The sequence below is a fragment of the Lepus europaeus genome, chromosome 3 (assembly GCF_033115175.1).
Source record: "Lepus europaeus isolate LE1 chromosome 3, mLepTim1.pri, whole genome shotgun sequence".
NCBI classification, from domain to species: domain Eukaryota; kingdom Metazoa; phylum Chordata; class Mammalia; order Lagomorpha; family Leporidae; genus Lepus; species Lepus europaeus.
Window position 1 is genome coordinate 158,819,437 of NC_084829.1, and position 22,079 is coordinate 158,841,515.

General features: G+C 49.2%; 1 protein-coding gene and 1 pseudogene across 2 annotated transcripts in view; one reads left to right on the top strand and one right to left on the bottom strand.

Annotated features, from left to right (window-relative positions):
• Positions 1-1,594: 1,594 nt before the first annotated feature.
• Positions 1,595-4,231, bottom strand: LOC133756696 (heterogeneous nuclear ribonucleoprotein D-like; annotated as a pseudogene).
• A 3,241-nt stretch (positions 4,232-7,472) lies between these two features.
• ZDHHC14 (zinc finger DHHC-type palmitoyltransferase 14) overlaps positions 7,473-22,079 on the top strand; it is a 258,037-nt gene continuing 243,430 nt past the window's right edge. For both annotated transcript variants that reach the window (XM_062186976.1, XM_062186977.1), the window contains exon 1: positions 7,473-7,724. In XM_062186976.1, the coding sequence (XP_062042960.1) occupies positions 7,474-7,724 (251 nt within the window). In that variant the 5' untranslated portion in view covers position 7,473. The remainder of the gene's footprint in view (positions 7,725-22,079) is intronic.

Below are 22,079 nucleotides of genomic sequence, written 5' to 3' on the forward strand. Positions count from 1 at the left end.
TCTCTCTCTCTCTCCTTGTTGACTCTGCCTTTCAAATAAATAAATCTTTTTTTAAAAGACATGACAAAGAGATAAAAATAAGTATCACAAACCAATAACCCTTATGAACACAGATATAACTTATTTTCACAAAATGCTAGCAATTCAAATCAACAATATGATAAGAACAATGTACCTGTTAAAATATTTATTCATTTATTGATGAAAGAGAGAGATCTGCCTTCCACTGGATCACTCCCCAAATGCCTGTAATGACTGACGACCAGGCTGGGGCCACAGCTGGGAATGCAATCCAGGTCTCCTTCATGGGCGGCAGGAAGCCTACTGCCTTAGCAGCCCTGCTGCCTCCTAGCGCAGGCACTGGCAGGAAGCTGGAGTCAGAAGCCAGACCCCAAAGGCAAGAACACACTTAGCCATGAACCACTTCACGCTGTCTCCCTAAGACTGGGGACAAGGCATGGGTGCTGTCACAGACTGGCTTAATGTGCTTCCTGTGTCAGCATCCATTTTCTAAACTGACACAAGCTGTTTAAAACCCAGTCACAGGGCTGGCGCTGTGGTGGAGTGGTTAAAGCCCCAGCCTGCAGTGCCAGCATCCCCTATGGGTGCTGGTTGAGTCCGGGCTGCTCCTCTTCTGATCCAGCTCCCTGCTAATGCGCCTGGGAGAGTAGAAGATGGCCCAAGTGCTTGGGCTCCTGTACCCATGTGGGAGAACTGAAAGAAGCTCCTGGCTCCTGGCTTCAGATCGGCTCAGCTGTGGCAGTTGCGGCCATTGGGGGAGTGAACTAGAGGATGGAAGACCTCTCTCTTCGTCTCTGTAATTCTGTCTTTCAAATAAATAAATCTTTAGAAAAAAAAAAAAATCCAGTCATACCCAACCCCATCACCTTTGGCCTGGTGAAAACTTCCCCAACCCATGTGGTTGTTTTTTATACAACTTCTTGTTCCTCATCCCACTAACTCAAAACCCAACGCACCCCGTAGCTTCTAACCACTAAAAACCTAATGGTCAGAGTCACCTAAACAAGTTCCCCTTTTGTTTTCTTTAAACTAGCCAACCCTCATCCCTGCAGGAAAGCCCAGGGGACAATGTCCATGGTTCTTAAGATAGACGCCTTCCTACAGGCGCTCTCTTGCTCTCTGCTCACCCACCGGTTCCCGCTGGCCTCCTGCAGGCACTCCTAACTTCTCTGGGAACTGTGGATAATCAGTTTCTTGTTTAATGTTTCTTGTTAATGTTTAATGTTGGTTTAATGTTGTTTGGTTTCACTTCCTCATGTATCTTCTGTGACTGACACAAGCGAATCTAACTTTTGGCCACTTTTTTTTCTTTCTTCTTTTTTAAACAATCACATAAGGAAGCATTTATTTGAGGTTTGACAAAAATCATACAAATAAAGTTTGTGTAAACACAAGTCCATACTGAGTCATCACACAGATAGCAAAGGACAAAGTAAAAATGAAGAAAAGGAATTGGTGGCTATTTACAGTTGGACATATAATCATCTTAGATCAGCAATCTTCAGAATTGTCCTGCAATTTGGCTTTCTTCAGCATCTCCTGTTTTCCCCAAAGTCTTCCTGTAGTACGGCTGCTAATTGTTTTGGTGACTGTCACCCATCAAGGTGTCTTGTCCTAAGTGGTCTCTTGGCTCCGCATCTCTCTGTCCATACCAACAATTTTCAAAGTTATACCCATTTTAATCATATCCACCATAGCCACTACAGTTTTGATCACCACCACTGGCACTATTGTAATTTCCATATCCTTGATCATAATAATTTTCAAACCTTGGTTCCAGTTTTGGCCCTGACCTTGGCCATGACCCCAGTACCACCTCGTCCACCAGCTGCAGCACCCCTTCCTCTTTTTTTTGTTGTTGCATTGCTGCGTATATGCCTTTGATTTCACACTTCCACAAACCAACTGAATGGTATCTGCTTTCTAACAATTTCCTTACTGGCTCTTCATCTGTAGATGATAAAATAAGACCCTCTTCTTTTATTTGTTTTTGTATCCACCAGAAGTTTGATATTTTCTTTCTTTTTTAAGATTTATTTCATTTATTTGAAAGGCAGAATTAGAGAGAGCAGGGGGAGGGGAGAGAAAGAGAGAGAAAGAGATCTTCCATTTGTTGGTTCACTCCCCAAACGGTTAAAACAGCTGGGGATGGGCCAGGCTGAAGCCAGGAGTCAGGAGTTTTATCCAGGTCTCCCCAGTGGGTGGCCCCAAGCTGCTTTCCCAGGTGCACCAGCAGGGAGTCGAATCAGAAGCAGAACAGCCAGGACTCAAGAAGGTGCTCAAATGAGATGCTGACATTGCATGCGGTGGCTTAACCTGTTATGCCACAATGTTGGTCTCAGAAATTCAACATTTTCAATCTCTCCAAAGGATCCAAAATATTGTTTAATTGTTTCCTCAGAAGTATCTGGGTTAAATCCACCCACAAATCCCCTTTTCAGGGGGTTCTTCCCCATTGAAAGCCATGGCACTTTTGGAGTCTATTAATTTGCCTTGCGGTTTGTGTTCTTTCAGTCCCAAACCCTTATCAACACTAGCAGCATTTCTGAAAAGCACAAATCCAAATCCTCTTGATCTTCCAGCAACTGGATCTGTTTCAATTGTACAGTTCTACAACATCCGCCAAAATGAGACAAATAGATCCGTCTTTTGTTAGGGACATAACCCTTGTAGTCACTGGATCCACTGAGTCAGACAAGAACAGAGCCAGACCCACTGGACTCAGACACCACCACCCATCAGGGCAAGGCCAGCTTCTTTCCCTGCGAGCTCATGTCCAGCAGTCAAGCCTGGACTCCATATATTCCTCAAGGGGAAGTGTGATTGCTACTCTTTCTTAGCTCCTCAACACCTGAGCTGGTGAGTCATGCAGAATCAATTCCACCTGCCTCACTTCCTGTTGCTTCCCAGACTTACCTCTCCCACTCTCCCTGTCCCTCACTCCACTGCAGCCAGCCAGACTTTTTTTTTTTCCATTCCAGAACTTTCCAGCCTTGGTCTCCCTTGAGGTCTTTGCACAGTTCCCATTTTTCATTTTTTAAATATTTATTTATTTATTTGAGAGGCAGAGTTACAGAGAGAGAGAGATTCTCCATCTACTGGCTCACTCCCAAAATGGCCCCAAAAGCCAGGGCTGGCCTGGCCAAAGCCAGGAGCCAGGAGATTATTCTGGGTCTCCCACGTGGGTGCAGGGGCCCAGGTAATTGGATCATATTCCACTGCTTTCCCAGGTGCATTAGTAGGGATGTGGATCGGAAGTGCAGCAGCCAGGGCTGGCACCAGTGCCCACATGGGATGCTGGCACTGCAGGTGGTGGCTTGACTCGCTATGCCACTGCCCTGGCCCCTGCACAGGGCATCTTACCCTTCAGTTCTCTGTGTAGACCTCTCTGCCAAGCTCCTTCCCTTGAGCCCTGTCTCTATCCCCTGGATCCCACAGTCCTGCTCTGTTTTCCCCTTCTTGTATTCACTCTCTGAAATTGTTTTATTACTTAATCACTTATTGTTTACTGTCTGTTCCCTCTTCCTTTATCTCACCAATAAAAATTTTTATCTTGGATCATATTATATGCCTGATGCTAAAACAGGACTTAGCACAAATTAGGCCCCCTACCCCAAAATAATTGTGGAGTGAGCGATGTATACCATATTTTATAAGGTAGGTTTTCATTGATAGCTAAAATCATTGACTATCACGCCAGGTTCTAGTGAGCTTCTGTAGGTATGAATCATCTGCCCAGGTAAGTTAACTGCCGTAGGCTTTAGTATGTCAACTATTAATTAATTAACTAATACCTTAGTGAAGATGGAGAGGAAAGAAACAAGCACTTCCTAAGAAGCAGCTATAATCATATCAGCATATCTCATTTCCTGTGGAAAATTTAGATGTAATTCTAAAATAAACAGTTCATTTCTTTTATTATGGAAAATTTTAAGCATAAACATCAGTAGATGTCAAAACTAGGAATAGCATATTGGATCCTCTTGTACACTGTGTGAACGGACGCTAGCGTGGCCCCTCCTCCTAGTGTTTGCTCACACTCTGGGGTAATTCTGTCCCCCCGAGTGCATGTGAAACCTGGACCTTGCTTTCTGACCAACAGAACATGCACATTAGATGTCACCCCTGTGGCTGTGCTACACGAGATTCTGTATTGCCAGCAGACTCACCCTGGGGATGCCCTTGCTTGCTCGATGAAAGCGGTGGCCATGTGGGGCAGTCACTGGACAATGAGCTTTGGCTGACCTTTAGGACCCGCAGGTGCACTCTTTGAACAGAAGAGAGTTTTCAGGGTCCTCAGTCCCACAGCTGCAAGTAAAGAAATACTGCCAGTGATCTGAGTGGGCGTGGAAGCTAACTGTTCTCCAGTTGATAAGAACACAGCCCAGACAACAACTTGATGGCATGTGTGAGACCCTAAGCAGAGGGCTCAATGCTCCTGGACACCTGACCCACAGAAACTATGAAATGCATCTGTTTTTTTTTTTTTTTATTTGACAGGTAGAGTCATAGACAAAGAGACAGAGAGAAAGGTCTTCCTTCCCCCAATGGCCGCTATGGCAGGTGCTTCCTCCTGGTCTCCCATGTGGGTGCAGGGCCCAAAGGCTTGGGCCATCCTCCACTGCACTCCCGGGCCACAGCAGAGAGCTGGACTGTAAAGGAACAGCTGGGACTAGAACCCAGCACCCAACACCCCAACATTTGTGTTGTTTTAAAGCCACTGAGCTTGTGATAATTTGCAGCAACACATATCTAAATACCTAACTCCAACAATTTTCATCCGTTTCCAGCACTGTTTCATCGACACCCCCCCATGTGTTTGGGGGTGTACATGGGCTGCAGTACTTTAAAGCATGTTCCAGGCTTCATATCATTTCACTTGCAAATGCTTCAGCACGTGTCTTTAACAGATAAGGACTTTTTAGAAGCCTAACCATGATGCTCGAAAGATTTGGTCTTATTTGAGTGGCAGACACTTACAGATATGGGGGAGAGAAAGTGGAAGCGAGAGAGAGAGAGAGAGAGAGAGAGAGAGAGAGAGAGAGAGAGAGAGAGAGAGAATGAATGAGAACACCGGTGTCCTCATTTGCTGGTTCACTCCCCAAATGTTTGCAATGGTTGGGGCTGGGCCAAGCTAAAGCAGGGACCCCAGAACTCAATTCAGGTCTCCCAGTGGCAGGGACCCAACATCACCTGCTGCCTCCCAAGGTGCACATTGGCAGGAAGTTGGAATTGGAGTTGAGCTGGTAAACCCAGGCATTCCAACATGAGAAGAGCATTGTCACCATCAGCAAACACCCCCCAAAGTCTTTTTAAAACCATGGAGTCAGGGTACCTTTTATATTAACTGGACACCCAGGGAAAAGCTGCTTTCAAGAAACTGTACAAATACATCCTGTTGAGTCCATCAGGACAGGAACCGATGAGAGTTTTCACTTGGGCCTGCCAGTTTTTTGTTTTTTTTGGCAGTTGGTTTTTAAAAATAGTACAGCCACCAAGAACATAATTGTCCTTGTAAACTGCTTGCCTATCATATAATATCTAAAATAATTCAAATCCAATTCTGATCATGCATTAAAGGCCCTATGCATTCCTTAAAGACCTTAACTGCTCTGGGACGGGCCCTCATCAATTCCATTTACTCACACCTCCTTATAACTCCACGCCATCCTCTAATTGCCATTCCCACCCGCTTTTCCTTGCTACAGAAGCGCTTCCAACTGGCCCCATTTCTTCCCTCTCAGGTGAGCCAATGCGTCTCCCCTGGACCCTGCTCTTGAGACCAGGGCCACCCCGACCACTCGGGGGCTTCGTGATGTGGGGAACACGCACAGGTGCAGCGTGCCACGTGCCTAGCCTGGAGGCGGCGCCACTGGGCCAGTCGTTGGGGCCCCCTACCAACCACCGAGCCTCAGAACGCCCAGCACCGCACCTCGCCCGCCCTCGTCGCGGGGCATGCAGGGACTTGTAGTTTTCTTGGTCCCCAAGTCGCGTTTTCTCTCGGAGCCGGACCGCGGGAGGGAACTACACTTCCCAGTGGGCCGTGCACGGAAAGTGAGGCTCGGAAAATCGAGCGTCGCCGCCTAGCTGCCTTCACTTACCGCGGCCCGATCGCCGCGCGCGCCCACCTAGAGAGTGCTCGGACCCCGCGGGCGGCGCGGTGGCTCCCCGGGCTGGGGACCGGCCAGGGCCGGAGGGGCTCGGGCGCAGTGCGAAATAAAAGGCACGACTGTGAGCGCCTCCGGGGAGAGGCGCAGCGCCCCAAACACGCTGGCCGCCGGGGGGCTCTCACTCGGGGCTGGGGGGGAGGCCGCCCCGCTCTGCCCTCCCCTCTCCACGGCGACCCGGCCCGGGGCCCCGATCGGAGTCAGGCCCGCCCCCTCCCCATCCCCGGGCTGCGGGAGGATCCCCAGCGCCCGGCCGGGGAGGGTCGCCCATCCGCGCCGCGGCTCCCGGGGTCCCGAGAGTCGCACGAATAGGTGTGCGAGCGGCCCTAGAATGTCGCGTCCCGAGGCCGGCCGTACCGCCTCGGGGGCCCGCGGGCGGCCGACCCCAGCCTCGCCCGGGCGATGCCACCGGGAGCCCGGGCGCCTTCCTCGCGGCCACGCCGGGCCCGCCCGGGCCGGAAGCCGAGCGCGCCCGCCCGGAGAGGGCCGGGGCCGGCACCCGGGCTCCGCGGCCGGGAGGAGGAGCGGGAGGAGGAGTCGGGCGGCGAGGCGCGGGCGCCGCCGCCCACCGGCCCTGAGGAGGCGGCCCCGCTCGGAGCGCCGCGCTGAGCCTCGCAAACAAGTGTCCGCGGCCGTGTCCCCGCGGCCCTGGGCGCGCCGCCGGCTGCCCCGGGCAGGCAGGCGAGGGGCCCCGGCCGCGCCGCCCTCCGCCCAGGCGTCGGCAGGGCCCGCGGAGCCGCTCGGGTGCCGGGGTCGCGGCGCGAGCGGCGCCCGAGCTCCAGCCGAGCCGCTCCTGACAGAACAACGTGCGTGGCTGTCCCCACCCCTGGGAGGGGTCGCCCGGGAAGATCCGCCGCCGCAGCCCGGCGCTGGACCCACCTGGCCGAGGCGCTGAGGTGGCGCCCGGGGCAGCCGCCGCCGCCGCGTGTCCCCTCGAGGCTGCGCGCGCGGGGCTCGGCCGGCCGGCGCCGAGCGGGGGGCCCCCCGCGCTCCGCGTGGCCGCGGCGGCCCGGGACGCGGGCTGGACGCGACGGAGCAGCGCCGCCGTGGGCTGCGGGCGGGCGCCGTCCCTGTGGGAAGGGGCCTCTGCTATGCCCGTGGGGCTGCCCGGCGCGCTCGCCCGCGCGTCCTCGGCCGAGCGCTCGCCGAGCCGGCAGCCGCTGTAGCGGGCGCGGCGCCGCGGCGCGGGGGGCGGCCCGGGGGCCGGCGGCGGCCGTGGCTCGGCGGGGCCCGCGCGGCCGGGGGGCTGCAGGGGGCGCGCGCCCCCCGCCGGCTGCCCTGGTGGATGCCTCCCGGCGGCGGCGGCGGCGGGCCCATGCGAGACTGCGAGTACAGCCAGATCAGCACGCACAGCTCCTCGCCCATGGAGTCGCCGCACGAGAAGAGGAGGACCGCGGCCCGGAGGAAATGGGAGGTGTTCCCGGGCAGGAACAAGTTCTTCTGCAACGGGCGCATCATGATGGCCCGGCAGACGGGCGTCTTCTACCTGACGCTCGTGCTCATCCTGGTCACCAGCGGACTCTTCTTCGCCTTCGAGTAAGTGGCGGCCACGGCCCCCGCCCCTCCTCCGGCCACTTCGGTTTTCTAGAAGCCGTGCCCGCCTCCCGTATATTGTTATATAATGCCAGCCGGCTCGCTCTCTCCTTCCTCTCAGGTCTGTTGCATTTCCAGCCCCGAGGTGGGGACCCCGGGGGAGGCGTGCCCGGCGCTGCTGCTCCCCGGCCTGGGTGGGTCCCAGCAGGTGGGGCGCTCAGTTTGGGGAAAGCTCAGACCAGCCCAGGTGTAGCCTTTCGTGGGAAGTGGGGGTGGCGTGGGTATCTAAGCGAGGAATGAATAGTTGACTTTTTTTTGGGGGGGGGTAACAAGATGTAGGGCATCTCGTTCAGCTCGGTGGGCTAAATTCGCTGTGTAACTTCGCTGAATGATGAAGAATCTTGGCTATTTTAGGCTACAAAAAGTGTGGGCCACTGCGTGTGTTCCGGATGGGATAATTTCATTTTTTCATTCTCCTTGCGTGTGTTCACTCTTGATGAGCAATTCCTGATTTGCCATGAGGTTTCTAAACTCTCTACCTTTAGAAAAGTTTCAATTAAAAACAAAAGGTTCAAAACAGTTAAGGAACAGGTGAAAGGAGAGGTTTGGCCCTGTTACAGCGTGACACTGCTGGCGACTTTGAATCCAGACCCCGTGCTTCTGCACCTTAGGGATTTCGGCTGGAACACAATACACGGGAGTCTGTGCCACGGCAGGAAGAGCTCGTGGGCCAACAGCGGCTCTCCCCCTGCCCACGGGGAAAGGCCTGGCTGTTCAGTCATGAGGTCAAGCGGTTTAACCATATTCCACACCGACGCCAGTTGCTCCTGATGAGTCCAGTATCTGGAATTCCCAGCATTCTGTGATCAGTGAAAGTCCTAGTTAGACTGACACAAAGGGGTATATGTGTAGGGCATTCTCCTCTGAACTTCCATAGGCTGGATACTAAGAGGCACCATACACCTGCTCTTTCCGCGTCTCTTGGCTAGGGTTATTTAAGACCTTTCGTGTTATTTACTTTGGCCACCAGTGAAGTGCTGGTAGGCTCTGGAGCTGTGCTCTTGGAAATGTGTCTCATTCGCAAATGCATGGTCTCTTGACAATGTAATACTTCTACAGGAGACAGTAGGTATCTGGGCGCTGTGGGATGGACAGGTTAAAATGGGGAGGGGGAGGGAGTTCTGCGCACCCTCCCTTCTCCATCACCTGGCCCCCATTTCTGACTGGATTTTTCAGGTGTCGCCTAGAAGTGTCTCTCTTGTGCATGTTTGAGGCTGGTTGGGGGTTCTGTTGGGGGACCTGTGGCAGGCAAGGCCCAGAGTGGTGAGGGTGGGTGCTGTGTTTCCCACTGTAGGTCCTGGGCCAGAGCCAGCTTCCTTCCCTGTGGACCCTGGGCGGCTGGCGGGAGGGGCAGAGGTTTGCCTGAGTCTGCGTCCTACCGGTGCTGGGATGATGCTGCAGGAAAGCTGTCTCTGATGGCAGCTTTAGCACAGAGGACCCTCCTGTTGGAGGGCATTCGCTGTGTACCCAGCAGTGAAAAAGTTTTGAGCGGATCCATGTGGGCAGTTTTGTTCCTGTTAGCGATTTTGAGAGTGGAGAGAAGTGGTTGATTCTGTGATTGTGTTGCAGAGCGCCAGCCACAAGTGTGTGTGTCACGCAGGACGGTGCTCGCTCATATGCTGTATATACCCAGACCCCACTGTGTGGTTAGGGGCCTCGGCCGCCTCCCGTTACTCAACCTCTCTAGTTTCCTTTGTTCAAACGTAGCTGCTGACCAAACCATCATAAATTCATTTCCGTTTCTTGATCTCTCTGTGTGTGTTCTCCCCAGTTCCCCGAAGTCCTCACTAGCAGGTTGTTGAGGATCGTTTTCTGCATCAGTGTTAACTGCCGACTGCAGGAATAGGCATGCGCTTTGGGATTTTATTAGCTATTTGCAGTGTCATTTTTACATCAGCTCTGTGGGAGTGTGTGTATTGGGGGGGGTGGTCCCCGTGGGTCTTGCTTCAACTGGACAATTTGAAATTTCAAGAAAATAGGAGACCCACCCTAGTGAGATGCCACAGTTGAGAGAAATCACGGGGCTGTTGGAACTGTCAAATATTAAGATTTGGCCAAGAATACTTGTCACTGAGCTAAGTTCCTTATTCATTGCTAATGACAGAGTGAAATTAAATGTAACTTTGACCAAATTAATTTGCTAGAGACTAAGAGAACCAATTAGCCACACACAAAGGAAATGAAATATTGTATCAGCAGGCTACTCACTAAGTGAAATCCAGGAAAACCACCAGTATTGTCTGCTCCCTGCCTGCCTTTCTTCTGACCGTCCTTTCGTTATTTATTGAGCACATACTATGTGGTCTCCTGGTTTGTTTAATTTTGTGTCTAGATAGGTTTTAATGTTAATAGGACTCATCATCAAATATTAGAATCTGTGTTTGCCCAGTTATACAGACAAATAAGCAACGTGAAAGGAAAAACGTGTTAAGTTCCAAATTTAGTTTCAGACCTCTTTATCTATGACTCTTCTTTTCTTTCTTTCCTTTTTTTTTTTTTCTAACATTGATTGATTTATTTGAAAGGCAGAGTTACCAGAGAGAGAGAGCTTGACAAGGAGAGAACTTCCATCTGCTGGTTCACTCTCCAAGTGACCACAACAGCCAGGGCTGAAGCTAGGAGCCAGGAACTCCATTTAGCTCTCCCACATGGGTGGCAGGGGCCCAAGCACTTGGGCTGTCTTCTGCTCATTTCCAAGGAGCATTTGCTGAGAGCTGGATGGGAAGCAACTTGAACCAGCACTCCTGTGGGCTGCTGCAGTCACGGGTGGCAGCCTAACCACTGCACCACAATGCCGGCTTGTCTACACCTCTTCCCTTCTCTCCTCTGCTCTGCTCTCCTCTTCCTTTCAAGATTTATTTATTTGTTTGAAAGTCAGAGGTGGAGAGAGAGAGATCTTTTGGTTCATTGCCCAGATGGCTGCAACAGCCAGGACTGGACCAGTATGAAGCCAGGAGTATCTTCCAGATCTCTCACATGGCTAGCAGGGCCCCAAGCATCTTCCACTGCTTTTCCCAGGTCATTAGGAGGGAGCTGGATCAGAAGTGATGCAGCTAGGATGCAAACAGGTGCCCATGTGGGATGCCGACATTGCAGGTGGCAGCTCTCCCCGCTATGTCACACCACCAGCCCCTCTACTCCTCTTTGTAACCCCACCTCTTACTCCCAACCTTGAACAGATGGACAAGTACATTTGCCCAAGAAAAATGAAATTGTTGGACTTCAGCAACAAGTGTTGCTATTGTCTTCAACCTCTAGAGAAAGGCAGGGTAGAAATGATTATTCCCGTGTTGAAGATGACATGACAGGGTCCTGGAGAAGTGTCGTGATCCCTAAAACCAGGGCATAGTTAGCCGACAGCTTCTGATATCCTGTGCTCCTTCTGCCTCATTGTGCTGCTCCCCTCCAAGGATACAGCACTGGGTTAAGGCGTGGATTTTGGAGGGACAAACTCTATGATTCTTACAGCATTGTGACCCTGGGCAAATGTTTGTCCTTTTAAGCTTCAGTTTCCCAATCTGTCAAATGGGACTAATAACATATACCTTTAGGTGCTGTGCAGACTACATGGAAAAAGTGTACCTAGTACGATGCCTGGCACCTGGCAGATGCTCCGTAAGAGGTACACGTTATGAGAGGACACCTGAGAAGGGGACTCGCAGGGACTGTGGTCGCTGTTGCTGAGCTCATTTAAAGAAGAGAGAATGTCGGTTCCTCTGCAAGGTGACTGATAGCTTATGAGAGTTGAACAGATGTCGAACTGTGCCATCAGCTGCTGAAATAGAGGCCTTCAGATGGGTCTCGGGAGCTGCGTGGAGTGTGGCTCAGCCCTCCCGCCTTCAGAGCGGGAGCCTGCGGGGATGTCTGGGCGGCTGCCCCTGTCCAGGCCCTGAAATGCATCCCCATTTTTGGAGCCACCATCCCAGCACCGTGAAGACAGTAGAGGAAGCTCCCGGAAGCAACCAGGTCAGGAGGGGCTGCTTACCTTGGGCAGCTTTCATTCGCTAATGGAGCCCTGATGGGAAGGGACAGCCCCCCTGGTGTAGGAGGGAAGGGAGGAAAGCGATGGCAGTACTATCCAGACATCTCCCACTCCTCGTAGGTGTTCAGAGATGTTCCTCGTAGATGTTCAGAGATGTTCTTCGTAGATGTTCAGAGATGTTCTTTGTAGATGTCTCACCAAAGACCGCGCAGCGCCATCCCTGGAAGGGGTGTTTGGAAAGATGAGTGAACGCTCTTAGTTTCTCTCTCCCTGACAAGCACACACAGATGGCCTTCTTTTCTTTAGAGTTGAAATATTGAACGTAGCAGGTGTTTGGATCTGAAATATTGAAGTTTCATGGTGTCTTCTTACTCACAGGAGCACAGAGGAGATGAACCGGGAGCCAGGTGAGGTTCATGCTTTCAGGAGCAGCGTGTGAGGTCAGGGGAGGGAACTGTGGTGGACCTGCTTCTCAGTTGTCACCTCACACAGCTGGGATTTGAACACTGGAGGGTGTGGGAGCATTCCCAAATGTGTCACCACCTGAAGTCCACTGATGTTCTAAAAGAGCCATGTGCTCTTCTTTCTTTCCTTTCTTCCCTCTTTTCCTCCCTGCCCTTCTTCCTCTTCCTCATCATTATTGTCATTCGGCTAAGGTGCCTCTGAAACAAATGATGCCTAACTGGGAGGCAGTGGAACTGGGGTCCTGTTTGACACTGGAACCTGGGGCTGTCCCCTGTAGATCAAAGTGCTATGACTAATGATAATGTCAAAGACAGGATAACGTGTATTGTTCAGTAGAAGCTCTGCCCTTACGTAAGAGCCCCACCTTTTCTCAACCCTGCCTTGCAGAGATATGCCCAGTTCTCCACCCTGCGTCTGCCAAGTGTTCAGTCTTTGGCCAAAGGCTGGCCTCGTCGTCAGCCGACACCATCGGATTGACACAACATGTTAGATGCCTGTCAGGACCCTCCCTCTTCACGTGGTAGGCGGAGTCAGGGTTCCACAAGAATTTTAGGTGACTTCACAACCTTACTACTGACCCCTTGACATGAGGTCATTCACTGGTGTCCATGATCAACATATTTAAGTTCCTTGCGGGTAAGGATTCTGTTGTTTTGCCCGCCCTTGTTTCCCCCGTACTCGGAACTGCACCTGGCACACAGGAAGCTCTCAGTAAATACTGGTGTTTAATGGAGTAGTGATGATGTTGAAACGCTTTGGAAAGGAATGTCCCCGTGCTACAGTTTGGCACTTTGTACAGTTGTATACATTAAGAAAATTTATAATTAATGTCTCATAGAACACATTTGCCTCAGAAACCTTGATTATTTGATATAATTGTTGTGAATGCAAAATCAGGTGTCATCCATTTTTCAAATGTGTTATTTAAACATGAGAAAGGTTCTTCTTAGTTAGAAAGCTTGTGATGGGCCGGGATGTTCTCTTGGCTCCCTAGATGTCTTTCTAGTATTCCTTCACTGGGAGCTAAATGCTTTAAGCGTGGGAAAGCCCTCTGTTACCTAAGCACTACCAGCACCTCGAATGCTTTCTCATTTTATGGTTCCTTGACTTTGGCCACTTGCACTTATCTAATACATCTCATAAGGAATCTGTTGACTCATGTTCTCTCTCAAAAAAAGGACTCCTGTAGTTTCTATAATTGGATAGTGATGGTTAATTATTTAAGGGCCAGATCTGCATATCCTGACGATTTTTTTCTTTTGCAGACAGTGTTGCACATAATTTATTCATGGCAAAGTTATTATGTCTTAGCAAGAGAATTTACATGAAAGCTTTCAAGGAAGTGCGTTCATTCTTTTGTAGGTGTGGTTGTTAGGAAAGCCGAGACGGCAGCAAGTGGAGTCTTGTGGCCACTTATATCCAGGAATTTGGGTTGAATCAAATGTCAGTTGGTAAAAGTTGGGGACCGTCTAATGCTTTCACTTCGTTCTTCACTAAATACGAGATTGGTCTCAGTTCACATTGATTTTCATTAACTGGATGATCTTGTATCTATTCAATTTCCTTCTCTAAATGTGTGATATGAGAGTCTCACAGAAGAATATATGAACACATGCGCACGTTTTGAAATAAAATAGAACCCAGAGCATCCAGGAAGCCGTCCCCCAGCCCGAGCACTGGCTCAGGAGTCTGCTCCCCGAGGGCATTGCCATGGAGCTTGCTTCTCACCAGCGCCCGCCTGGTCTTCTCAGGGGTTTTGAGTGCAGGCAATCCCAAATGATAGGCTGTTGGGTTTATTTTTCTTTAGAAATATGGCACCATGCCATATAGTTTTTTAAAAAATGATAACACTGATGTCATATGAATTTAACACCAGCACCTCACAGCACAGCATTTAAGGCAAGGTGTTCGCGAATGTGTTTCATTCTGCAGATGTTTATTTTGAAATGATTTCTTTTTTAAAAAATGTTTTATTAATATGAGAAGCAGAGAGGCAGAGAAAGAGAGAACCATCTACTGGGTCACTCTGCAAATGCCTGCCACTGCCGAGGCTAGGCCAAGCTGAAGCTGGGAGCCAGGAACTCTGTCCAAGTCTCCTGTGTGAGTAGCAGGGATGAACTTCATGGGTCCTTACCTGCTGCCTCTTAGGGCCTGTGTTAGCAGGAAGCTGGAATTTTGCAAGCAGAGCTGGGACTTGAACCCAGGCACTCTGATACGGGCGTTCCAACTGGTATCTTAACCACTAGGCCAAACACTGACGTCTTGAAATGATTTTAAGCTTCCAAAGGAATTGCAGGAGTAATTAAAAGAATTTTTATACTCTATAGACAGGTTCTGCACTTGCTAACATATTTTCACTGTTAGTGCTCTCTGTTTCCCTCAGTTTGCTGCCACCAACTCCCCCCCCACCCCGCCCCTGACCACTGGAGAATAAGTTGCAGACATTATGTCCTTTACATCTAAATACTTTAGCGTGTAATTCTTAAGAGAAAGGATAAACACACTAATTGCACCAATTTCAGGAAGCTAAACAAATATGCAAATTTTGCCTTTGTTCCAATATTTTTGGGTTTAAGTTTATCATCTTAGTTTTTTATTTGTCTGATAAGTATTTTGTTTCTCTTTTTCCCCATCTGTTTTCTTTCACATAAATTACATATTTTAAATGTTCCATTTTAGCTTCTTTAAAAAAATTGTAGGCTATATTTCTTTGTGCTATTTTTAGTAATTGCTTAAGAGATCACAATATTCATCTTTAACCTATTATAGCCTGCCTCCAGATAATTGTATTGTGCTGAACAAATGAGGAAAGAAACTTCAGCCACTATAATTCTGCTTACTCTTCCCACCCTTTGTTTTCTTATTATCAAATATCTTATAACTATGCATGCTATAAACCCACTAATGTTATTATTTATAAACAGTCAGTAGTATTTAAAAGAAAGATAAATATATAAAATATAGAAATACAGATACTTTAAAACCAAACATATGCACATATAAGATATAAGCTATATAAGTGTGTATATATATGTGTGCATGTATGTGTGAGATACAAATAATTTAAAATAGACTTTTTAGTTCATCCTCACATATTTACTCTTTCTAATGTTCTTTATTTTGTCCACCTGTATAATTTCCCTTTTAGCATTTTTCTTTTTAATTTGAAAGAGAGAGAGATCGTCCATCTTCTGGTTCAGTCCCCAAGTGCCCGCAGCCAGGACCCGTCCTGTCTCTCATGTATATGGCAGGGACCCGCTCACATGAACCGTCATCTTCTGCATGCAAGGGTGTGCATTAGCAGGAAGCTGGATAGGAAGTGGAGGTGGCACTGGAACCCAGGCACGCTGATACAGAATGTGGCCATCCCAAGCAGCGGTGACCTGGACCACAGTGTCTGCCCCACTTTCAGCATTTCTTATCTGCAAATCTGCTGGCAACAATTTTCATTGTTTTTACTTTTTCTGAAAGCATATGTTTTGCCTTTATTTTTGAAGAATGTTTTTCTGGACCTTTGACACTGATGGCCCATTGTCTTCTGGCCTCTGTTTCTGATGAGCAGTTAGAGCTTTTTTTTTTTTTTTTTTTTTTAATGTAATTTGTGATGTTTTTACAGCTGATTTTCTCTGCATCTTTTGTTTTCGGCAGTTGGAGTATGATCTGACTACATGTGATTTTTCTCTGTATTTATGCTTGTGATTGGCTGAGCTTCTTGGATCTGTGGACTGATATCCGCCATCAGCTCTGAAAAATTTTCTTCCATTATTTCTTCAAATATTTCTTTGTCTCTTTTTTTTCTTTCCTAGAACTCCAATTACTTGTATCGGATACCATTTTATATAGTTTCAAATATCTTAGATATTTATTCTTTTTTCTACTCTTTTTTCATTTATTTTTCAGTTTGAATAATTTCTATTGGTTTGTATCTAACTTTACTCATCTATGTTAAGCCATTTTTCATATTTTGTTCTCTATTTTGAGCATTTCTGCATGTTTTAAATAGTTTTTGGTGGTCTCCATTCTTCTGAAATTCTCCCTCTCTTCATGTCTCTATTTTCTGCTAGATCATTTAACATTTTTTGGTATTTATTTTATTTTTAATTTTTTAAAAACAATTGGCAGCTTCTCAATTAAGACCACTGAGGAAACAGTCCTTTTTTCTTATTAAAAAGATTTATTTTATTTATTTGGAAAATAGAGACAAAGAGGTCCTCCATCTGCTGATTCACTCCCCAAATGGACACAACAGCCAGGGTTGGGCCAGGCCAAAGCCAGGAGCTTCCCCCTGGTATCCCACATGGGAACAGGGGATCAAGCACTTGGGCCATCCTCCACTGCCTTCCCAGGCACACTAGCAGAGAGCTGGATTGGAAGTGGAGCAGCCAGGACTCTAACTGGTGCCCGTAAGGGATGCCATTGCCACAAATGGCGGCTAACCTGCTACGCCACAGTTCTGGCCCCATTTTGTAGTTATTTTAAAGTCCTGATCATTGCCTAATAATTCCAACATCTGTCATCTCTAAATCTCCTTTTTGCCATTGCTTCTCTGTTATGGGGTATATCTTCCTCCTCTCCATGCCTTGTAATTTTTGACTGTATGTCAGACATTGTATATAAGAGAATCTTGGTGGCTATAGTGAGTTAAATTCTTCTTTTCCAGCCACTAGCATGTGGGCTGAGTCAGTCTGATTTGTAATTGAAATGAACGTAGGCTTTGGAGATGTTTTAGTTAGATTCCTAATTCATTTCATCACTGGTTTAAGATAATTTAAGGGCAGACTTAGAACTTTTTCTAATTTGAGTCTTGGGAAAACTCTGATGATTTTTTAAAGTTTTTTTTTAAGTTTTTTTTATTTTATAATTTATTTGAGAGGTAAAGTTACAGACAGTGAGAGGGAGAGACAGAGAGAAAGGTCTTCCACCTGCGTGTGCACTCTACAAATAGCTGCTATGGCTGGAACTTGGCTGATCCAAAGCCAGGAGCCAGGAGCTTCTTCCAGGTCTCCCATGCAGGTGTAGGGGCCCAAGCACCTGGGCCATCCTCCACTGCCTCTCCGAGGCCATAGCAGAGAGCTGGATGGGAAGAGGAGCAGCTGGGACTAGAACTGGCATGAATATGGGATTCTGGCGCCACAGGCAGAGGAATAAGCTACTGCGCCATAGTGCCAGCCCCTCTTTTTGCTTTTACAGCCCAGCACAAACTTCCTGAACTGTGCAAGAGTTCTCTCTGGTTTTCAGCCCACCTGCCAGCTTTTTGGGTCACTGAGAAGTTGCCCCTGGTTTTGGTCACCCTAGCTCTCTGTCATCCAGGATGTCTCCTCTGCCCTGCTGCCGTGGACCTCTCAGCTCTCCTGCCTCACACTCAGTCTTTGGTGTCCTCTTGTGTGCACCTGGGGAACTTCAGTGGGGAGCAGATGGCCACAGGTACAGATTTAACTCTGTGGCTCACGCCCCGTAGCATCCTAACGCACATGGCATCAGTGTGACCGTTGATGTTGATAAGAAGCTGCGCTGATTCCTCCTCGCTCCCGTCTGGTGGATTCCTGCTCCTCCTGCTGCTTTGCTAGGGATGGGAGCAGCTGTTGGCCTCCCTTTCTCTCGGGAAGAGCTTGACACGTGTAGGCTTCTTTGCATTCTCAGCTCCCTGACAGATTTTGAAAACTGTGCTTTTGTAGTTAATCTGGCGTGTTCTCATTGTCAGAGTGGGAGTGATTGCTCTCACAACTTTCGTTGACTTGTGGTTTTCTTTAGCTGACTATTGTGTTCCTCAGATTCATTTATGTTATTGCATATTTATGCCACTTATTTTTACTGCTGTAATACTTGTGTAAATATGCTCCATTTATTCCTCACATGCTTTCCAATCTTTGACTCCTTACTGAGTCACAGACTTGGGTGTCGTTTTATAGGGTGGAATATTTGACATAGCTGCTCACAGGTTTTGATCTTCTGAAGTGTTCTCTGGCAGTGATGTGACATCCAGACCCTAATGCTTAGGCCTGGATAGCAGAGAGAGAGAGAGTAGCGTGGGATACAGTGGCTTTTATGTGATGATGAAATGTTTATGAAAACAATAAAGCCTAATCATAAACTGAGTATTGAAGCTGTATACCAATCAAAGCGAGTTTTATAGAAATATCTCTATGAAGAATGAGGTTTTATATCGCAGATCTTCCTCTGTTACTTTAATTTGATGGCAGTTATTACAAAGAAAAAAGACAAAACCAAGCTTTCCATTTTCCCTCACGTAGAATGGTTTGGGTTTTGAAGCTCTTCTCTGGTCTTGTGCTTAACTCACTGACAGCCCCTCTTGTGGCTAGGTCTTCTCTAGGCTGTAGGGGAAGCCTGGTGGAAGGGCAGAACCAGCCTGGCCAGAGCTCCACAGACTCACCTGTCTCTGCCATTCTGCCTGTGTGTGTCTCTTGCCCTCAGTGCCATGCCTCCCAGCTGCCTAGATTGTATCGTCTGTCCTCGAGGTCTGTCTCCCCTTGACTGTATCTCATATGGTCCATCATTGGGGCCTGTCTCCCCTCAACTGTGTCTCGTATGGTCCATCATTGGGGCCTGTCTCCCCTCGACTGTATTTCGTATGGTCCATCATCGAGGCCTGTCTCCCCTCGACTGTATCTCGTATGGTCCATCATCAAGGCCTGTCTCCCCTTGACTGTATCTCGTATGGTCCATCATCAAGGCCTGTCTCCCCTCGACTGTATCTCATATGGTCCATCATTGGGGCCTGTCTCCTCTCGACTGTATGTGGTATGGTCCATCATCAAGGCCTGTCTCCCCTCGACTGTATTTCGTATGGTTCATCATCGAGGCCTGTCTCCCCTCGACTGTATTTCGTATGGTTCATCATTGAGGCCTGTCTCCTCTCGACTGTATCTCGTATGGTCCATCATTGGGGCCTGTCTCCCATATGGTCCATCATTGGGGCCTGTCTCCCCTTGACTGTATTTCGTATGGTTCATCATCGAGGCCTGTCTCCCCTCGACTGTATGTCATATGGTCCATCATTGGGGCCTGTCTCCCCTCAACCGTGTCTCGTATGGTCCATCATCGGGGCCTGCCTCCCCTCGACTGTATCTCATATGGTCCATCATTGGGGCCTGTCTCCCCTCGACTGTATTTCATATGGTCCATCATCGAGGCCTGTCTCCCCTCGACTGTATTTCGTATGGTTCATCATCGAGGCCTGTCTCCCCTCGACTGTATGTCATATGGTCCATCATTGGGGCCTGTCTCCCCTCAACCGTGTCTCGTATGGTCCATCATCGGGGCCTGCCTCCCCTCGACTGTATCTCATATGGTCCATCATTGGGGCCTGTCTCCCCTCGACTGTATTTCATATGGTCCATCATCGAGGCCTGTCTCCCCTCGACTGTATTTCGTATGGTCCATCATTGAGGCCTGTCTCCCCTCGACTGTATCTCGTATGGTCCATCATCGAGGCCTGTCTCCCCTCGACTGTATCTCATATGGTCCATCATTGGGGCCTGTCTCCCCTCAACCATGTCTCGTATGGTCCATCATCGGGGCCTGCCTCCCCTCGACTTCTTGGCTCTTCATACCATTAGCGTGGACTCTCCTGTTCCCCTTTGGAGATTTTCGAGGTAGACCCGCTTTCAACTGTGATGGGACCTTCTTTTTATTTTAGGGCAGTTTAAGCACATTTTAACACACCATTTAGAAACAAGAATATCATTTCCATACGTCTTCAAACTGGGTTTTAAAAACCGCGGAGTCCCAAGCCCGTGGAAGCCGGTGCTGCTGCTGGGCACCAGCAGAATGGGAGTGGGCCCTGCAAGGTGGCTGACAGTGCAGGGTGTGGCCCATGCCCTCCAGGGCTGGCTGCTCTCTGGTGGCCTGGAGATAGGCTTATCAGCCCAGGCTGGCACTCCTGCTCCCTGGCACTTGCTTGCTTGCTCAGGAACAACTCCCCAAGTCCGCTCTTTCTTGGTGGCTTTGAGGCACTTCCAGGAACACAGGGCAGCAGTTTATTTGAGCACAAAACGCTGGCGCCTGTTTGAGGAATTAACTCTGCTTGCTGAGAAATGATTGCCTCTCCTGATCGTAGAAATAAGGTGGATGCCCCAGATGTGTTTTCCTGGCGACTTTCTTGACAAAACCCACTGTCATTTTGTTAGTTTCACTTTCCCCTTTCTCTCTGTGATGCATGGCCCTGTGAGTACTTCCTCTGCTGCTTACCTCGAGCCGTTTCTTCCTGGGCCGCGTTTGTTCTTTCCTTCTGGCCTTGAACTAGCTTTGTTCATTGTCCTTCTGCCTCTCTTACTTTGCTGCGCAATTTTACATTAATGATTATTGTGGTTGCTCTGGCCTTTTCTTTCTTTTTAAATGTATTGTATTGATTTGAAAGAGGGAGAGGGAGAAGGAGAAGGGAGGGAGGTTGAGAGAGAGAAAGGGAAACAGAAAGAAAAGAAGCCAAGAACTCAGTCCTGGTCTACCTGAAGGGTCGCAGGGACCCGAGTACTTGAGCCATCACCTGCCGCCTCCCAGGGTGCACATCAGCAGGGAGCTGGGATGGGTAGTGGAGCTAGGACTGAAATCCAGCACTCCTATATGAGGTGCCAGTGTTTTCATGGCTGTATCAGATGCTTGCCTCTGATCATTTCTCTATTTCTTTCTTTCTTTCTTTCTTTTTTTTTTTAAGATTTATTTATTTGAAAGAGTTACAGAGAGAGGTAGAGCCAGAGAGAGAGGGGGAGGTCTTAAATTCTGCTGGTCTACTCCCTAACTGACCACAACGGCCAGAACTGAGCTGATCTGAAGCCAGGAGCCATGAGTTTCCTCTGGGTCTCCCACATGGGTGCAGGGGCCCAAGGATTTGGGCCATCTTCTACTGCTTTCCCATGCCATCGCAGGGAGCTGGATTGGAAGAGGAGCAGCCAGGATTCAAACCAGCATCCATATGGGATGCCAGCGCCACAGGCTGAGGCTTTAACCTGCTGTGCCACAGCTCCAGCCCCTCTGTTTCTTCATCCCTTCCTCCCTCCCTGCCTGCCTCTCCTTTTTTCCTCTCTCTCTCTTTCAGATTTATTCATTTATTCGAAAGGCAGAGTCACAGAGAGGCAAAGAGAGAGAAAGAGGACTTCCACCTGATGGTTCACTCCCCAAATGGCCGCAATGGCTGGAGCTGGGTCCATCTGCAGCCTGGAGCCAGGAGCTTCTTCCAGGTCTCCCATGTGGTTGCAGGGGCCCAAGGACTTGGGCCATCTTCTACTGCTTTTCCAGGCCATAGCAGAGAGCTGAATTGGAAGTGGAGCAGCCGGGACTCAAACAAGCACCCATATGGGATGCTAGCACAGCAGACAGCAGCTTTACCCACTGCACCACAGCACCAGCCCCTGGCTCTGACCTTGTCAGCTGTGACTTGCATCTCTCTTTCTCCCGTGCTTAGGGCGCCTGGCCTCTGTCTTTGAGCAGATTTCTGCTCAGTGGTCTCTGGCTCCCAGAAGGCACATCGCAGACAGCTGAACGCCTTGCAGCTTTTTCTGACTGGGTGCTCCTCATGGCCTCGGCGTTCTCGGGCAGTGCTCTTACTGCGTCCTGAAGCGTCCTCACCTTCCACCCTTGCTCGCCTACTTTCCCGTCATCTCTTGGACTGCATCCTCCCCATCTCCAGGTGGAGTGTGCTGGCTTTCAGACACCTTCACACTTCCCACGGACAGGTGGGCTTGGATTGGCCTGCGCTTGGCTATGGGAAGAGCGGCCCGTGACAGAGGTGATGCTGTGTGATTGCTAGGCTGAAGCTCCTGCTCTCTTGCTTGTTGTCGGGCCCTGCGCCTTGGGAGGTCTGAGCCGCCAGCGTGCAGAGCCGTGTGGAGGGAGTT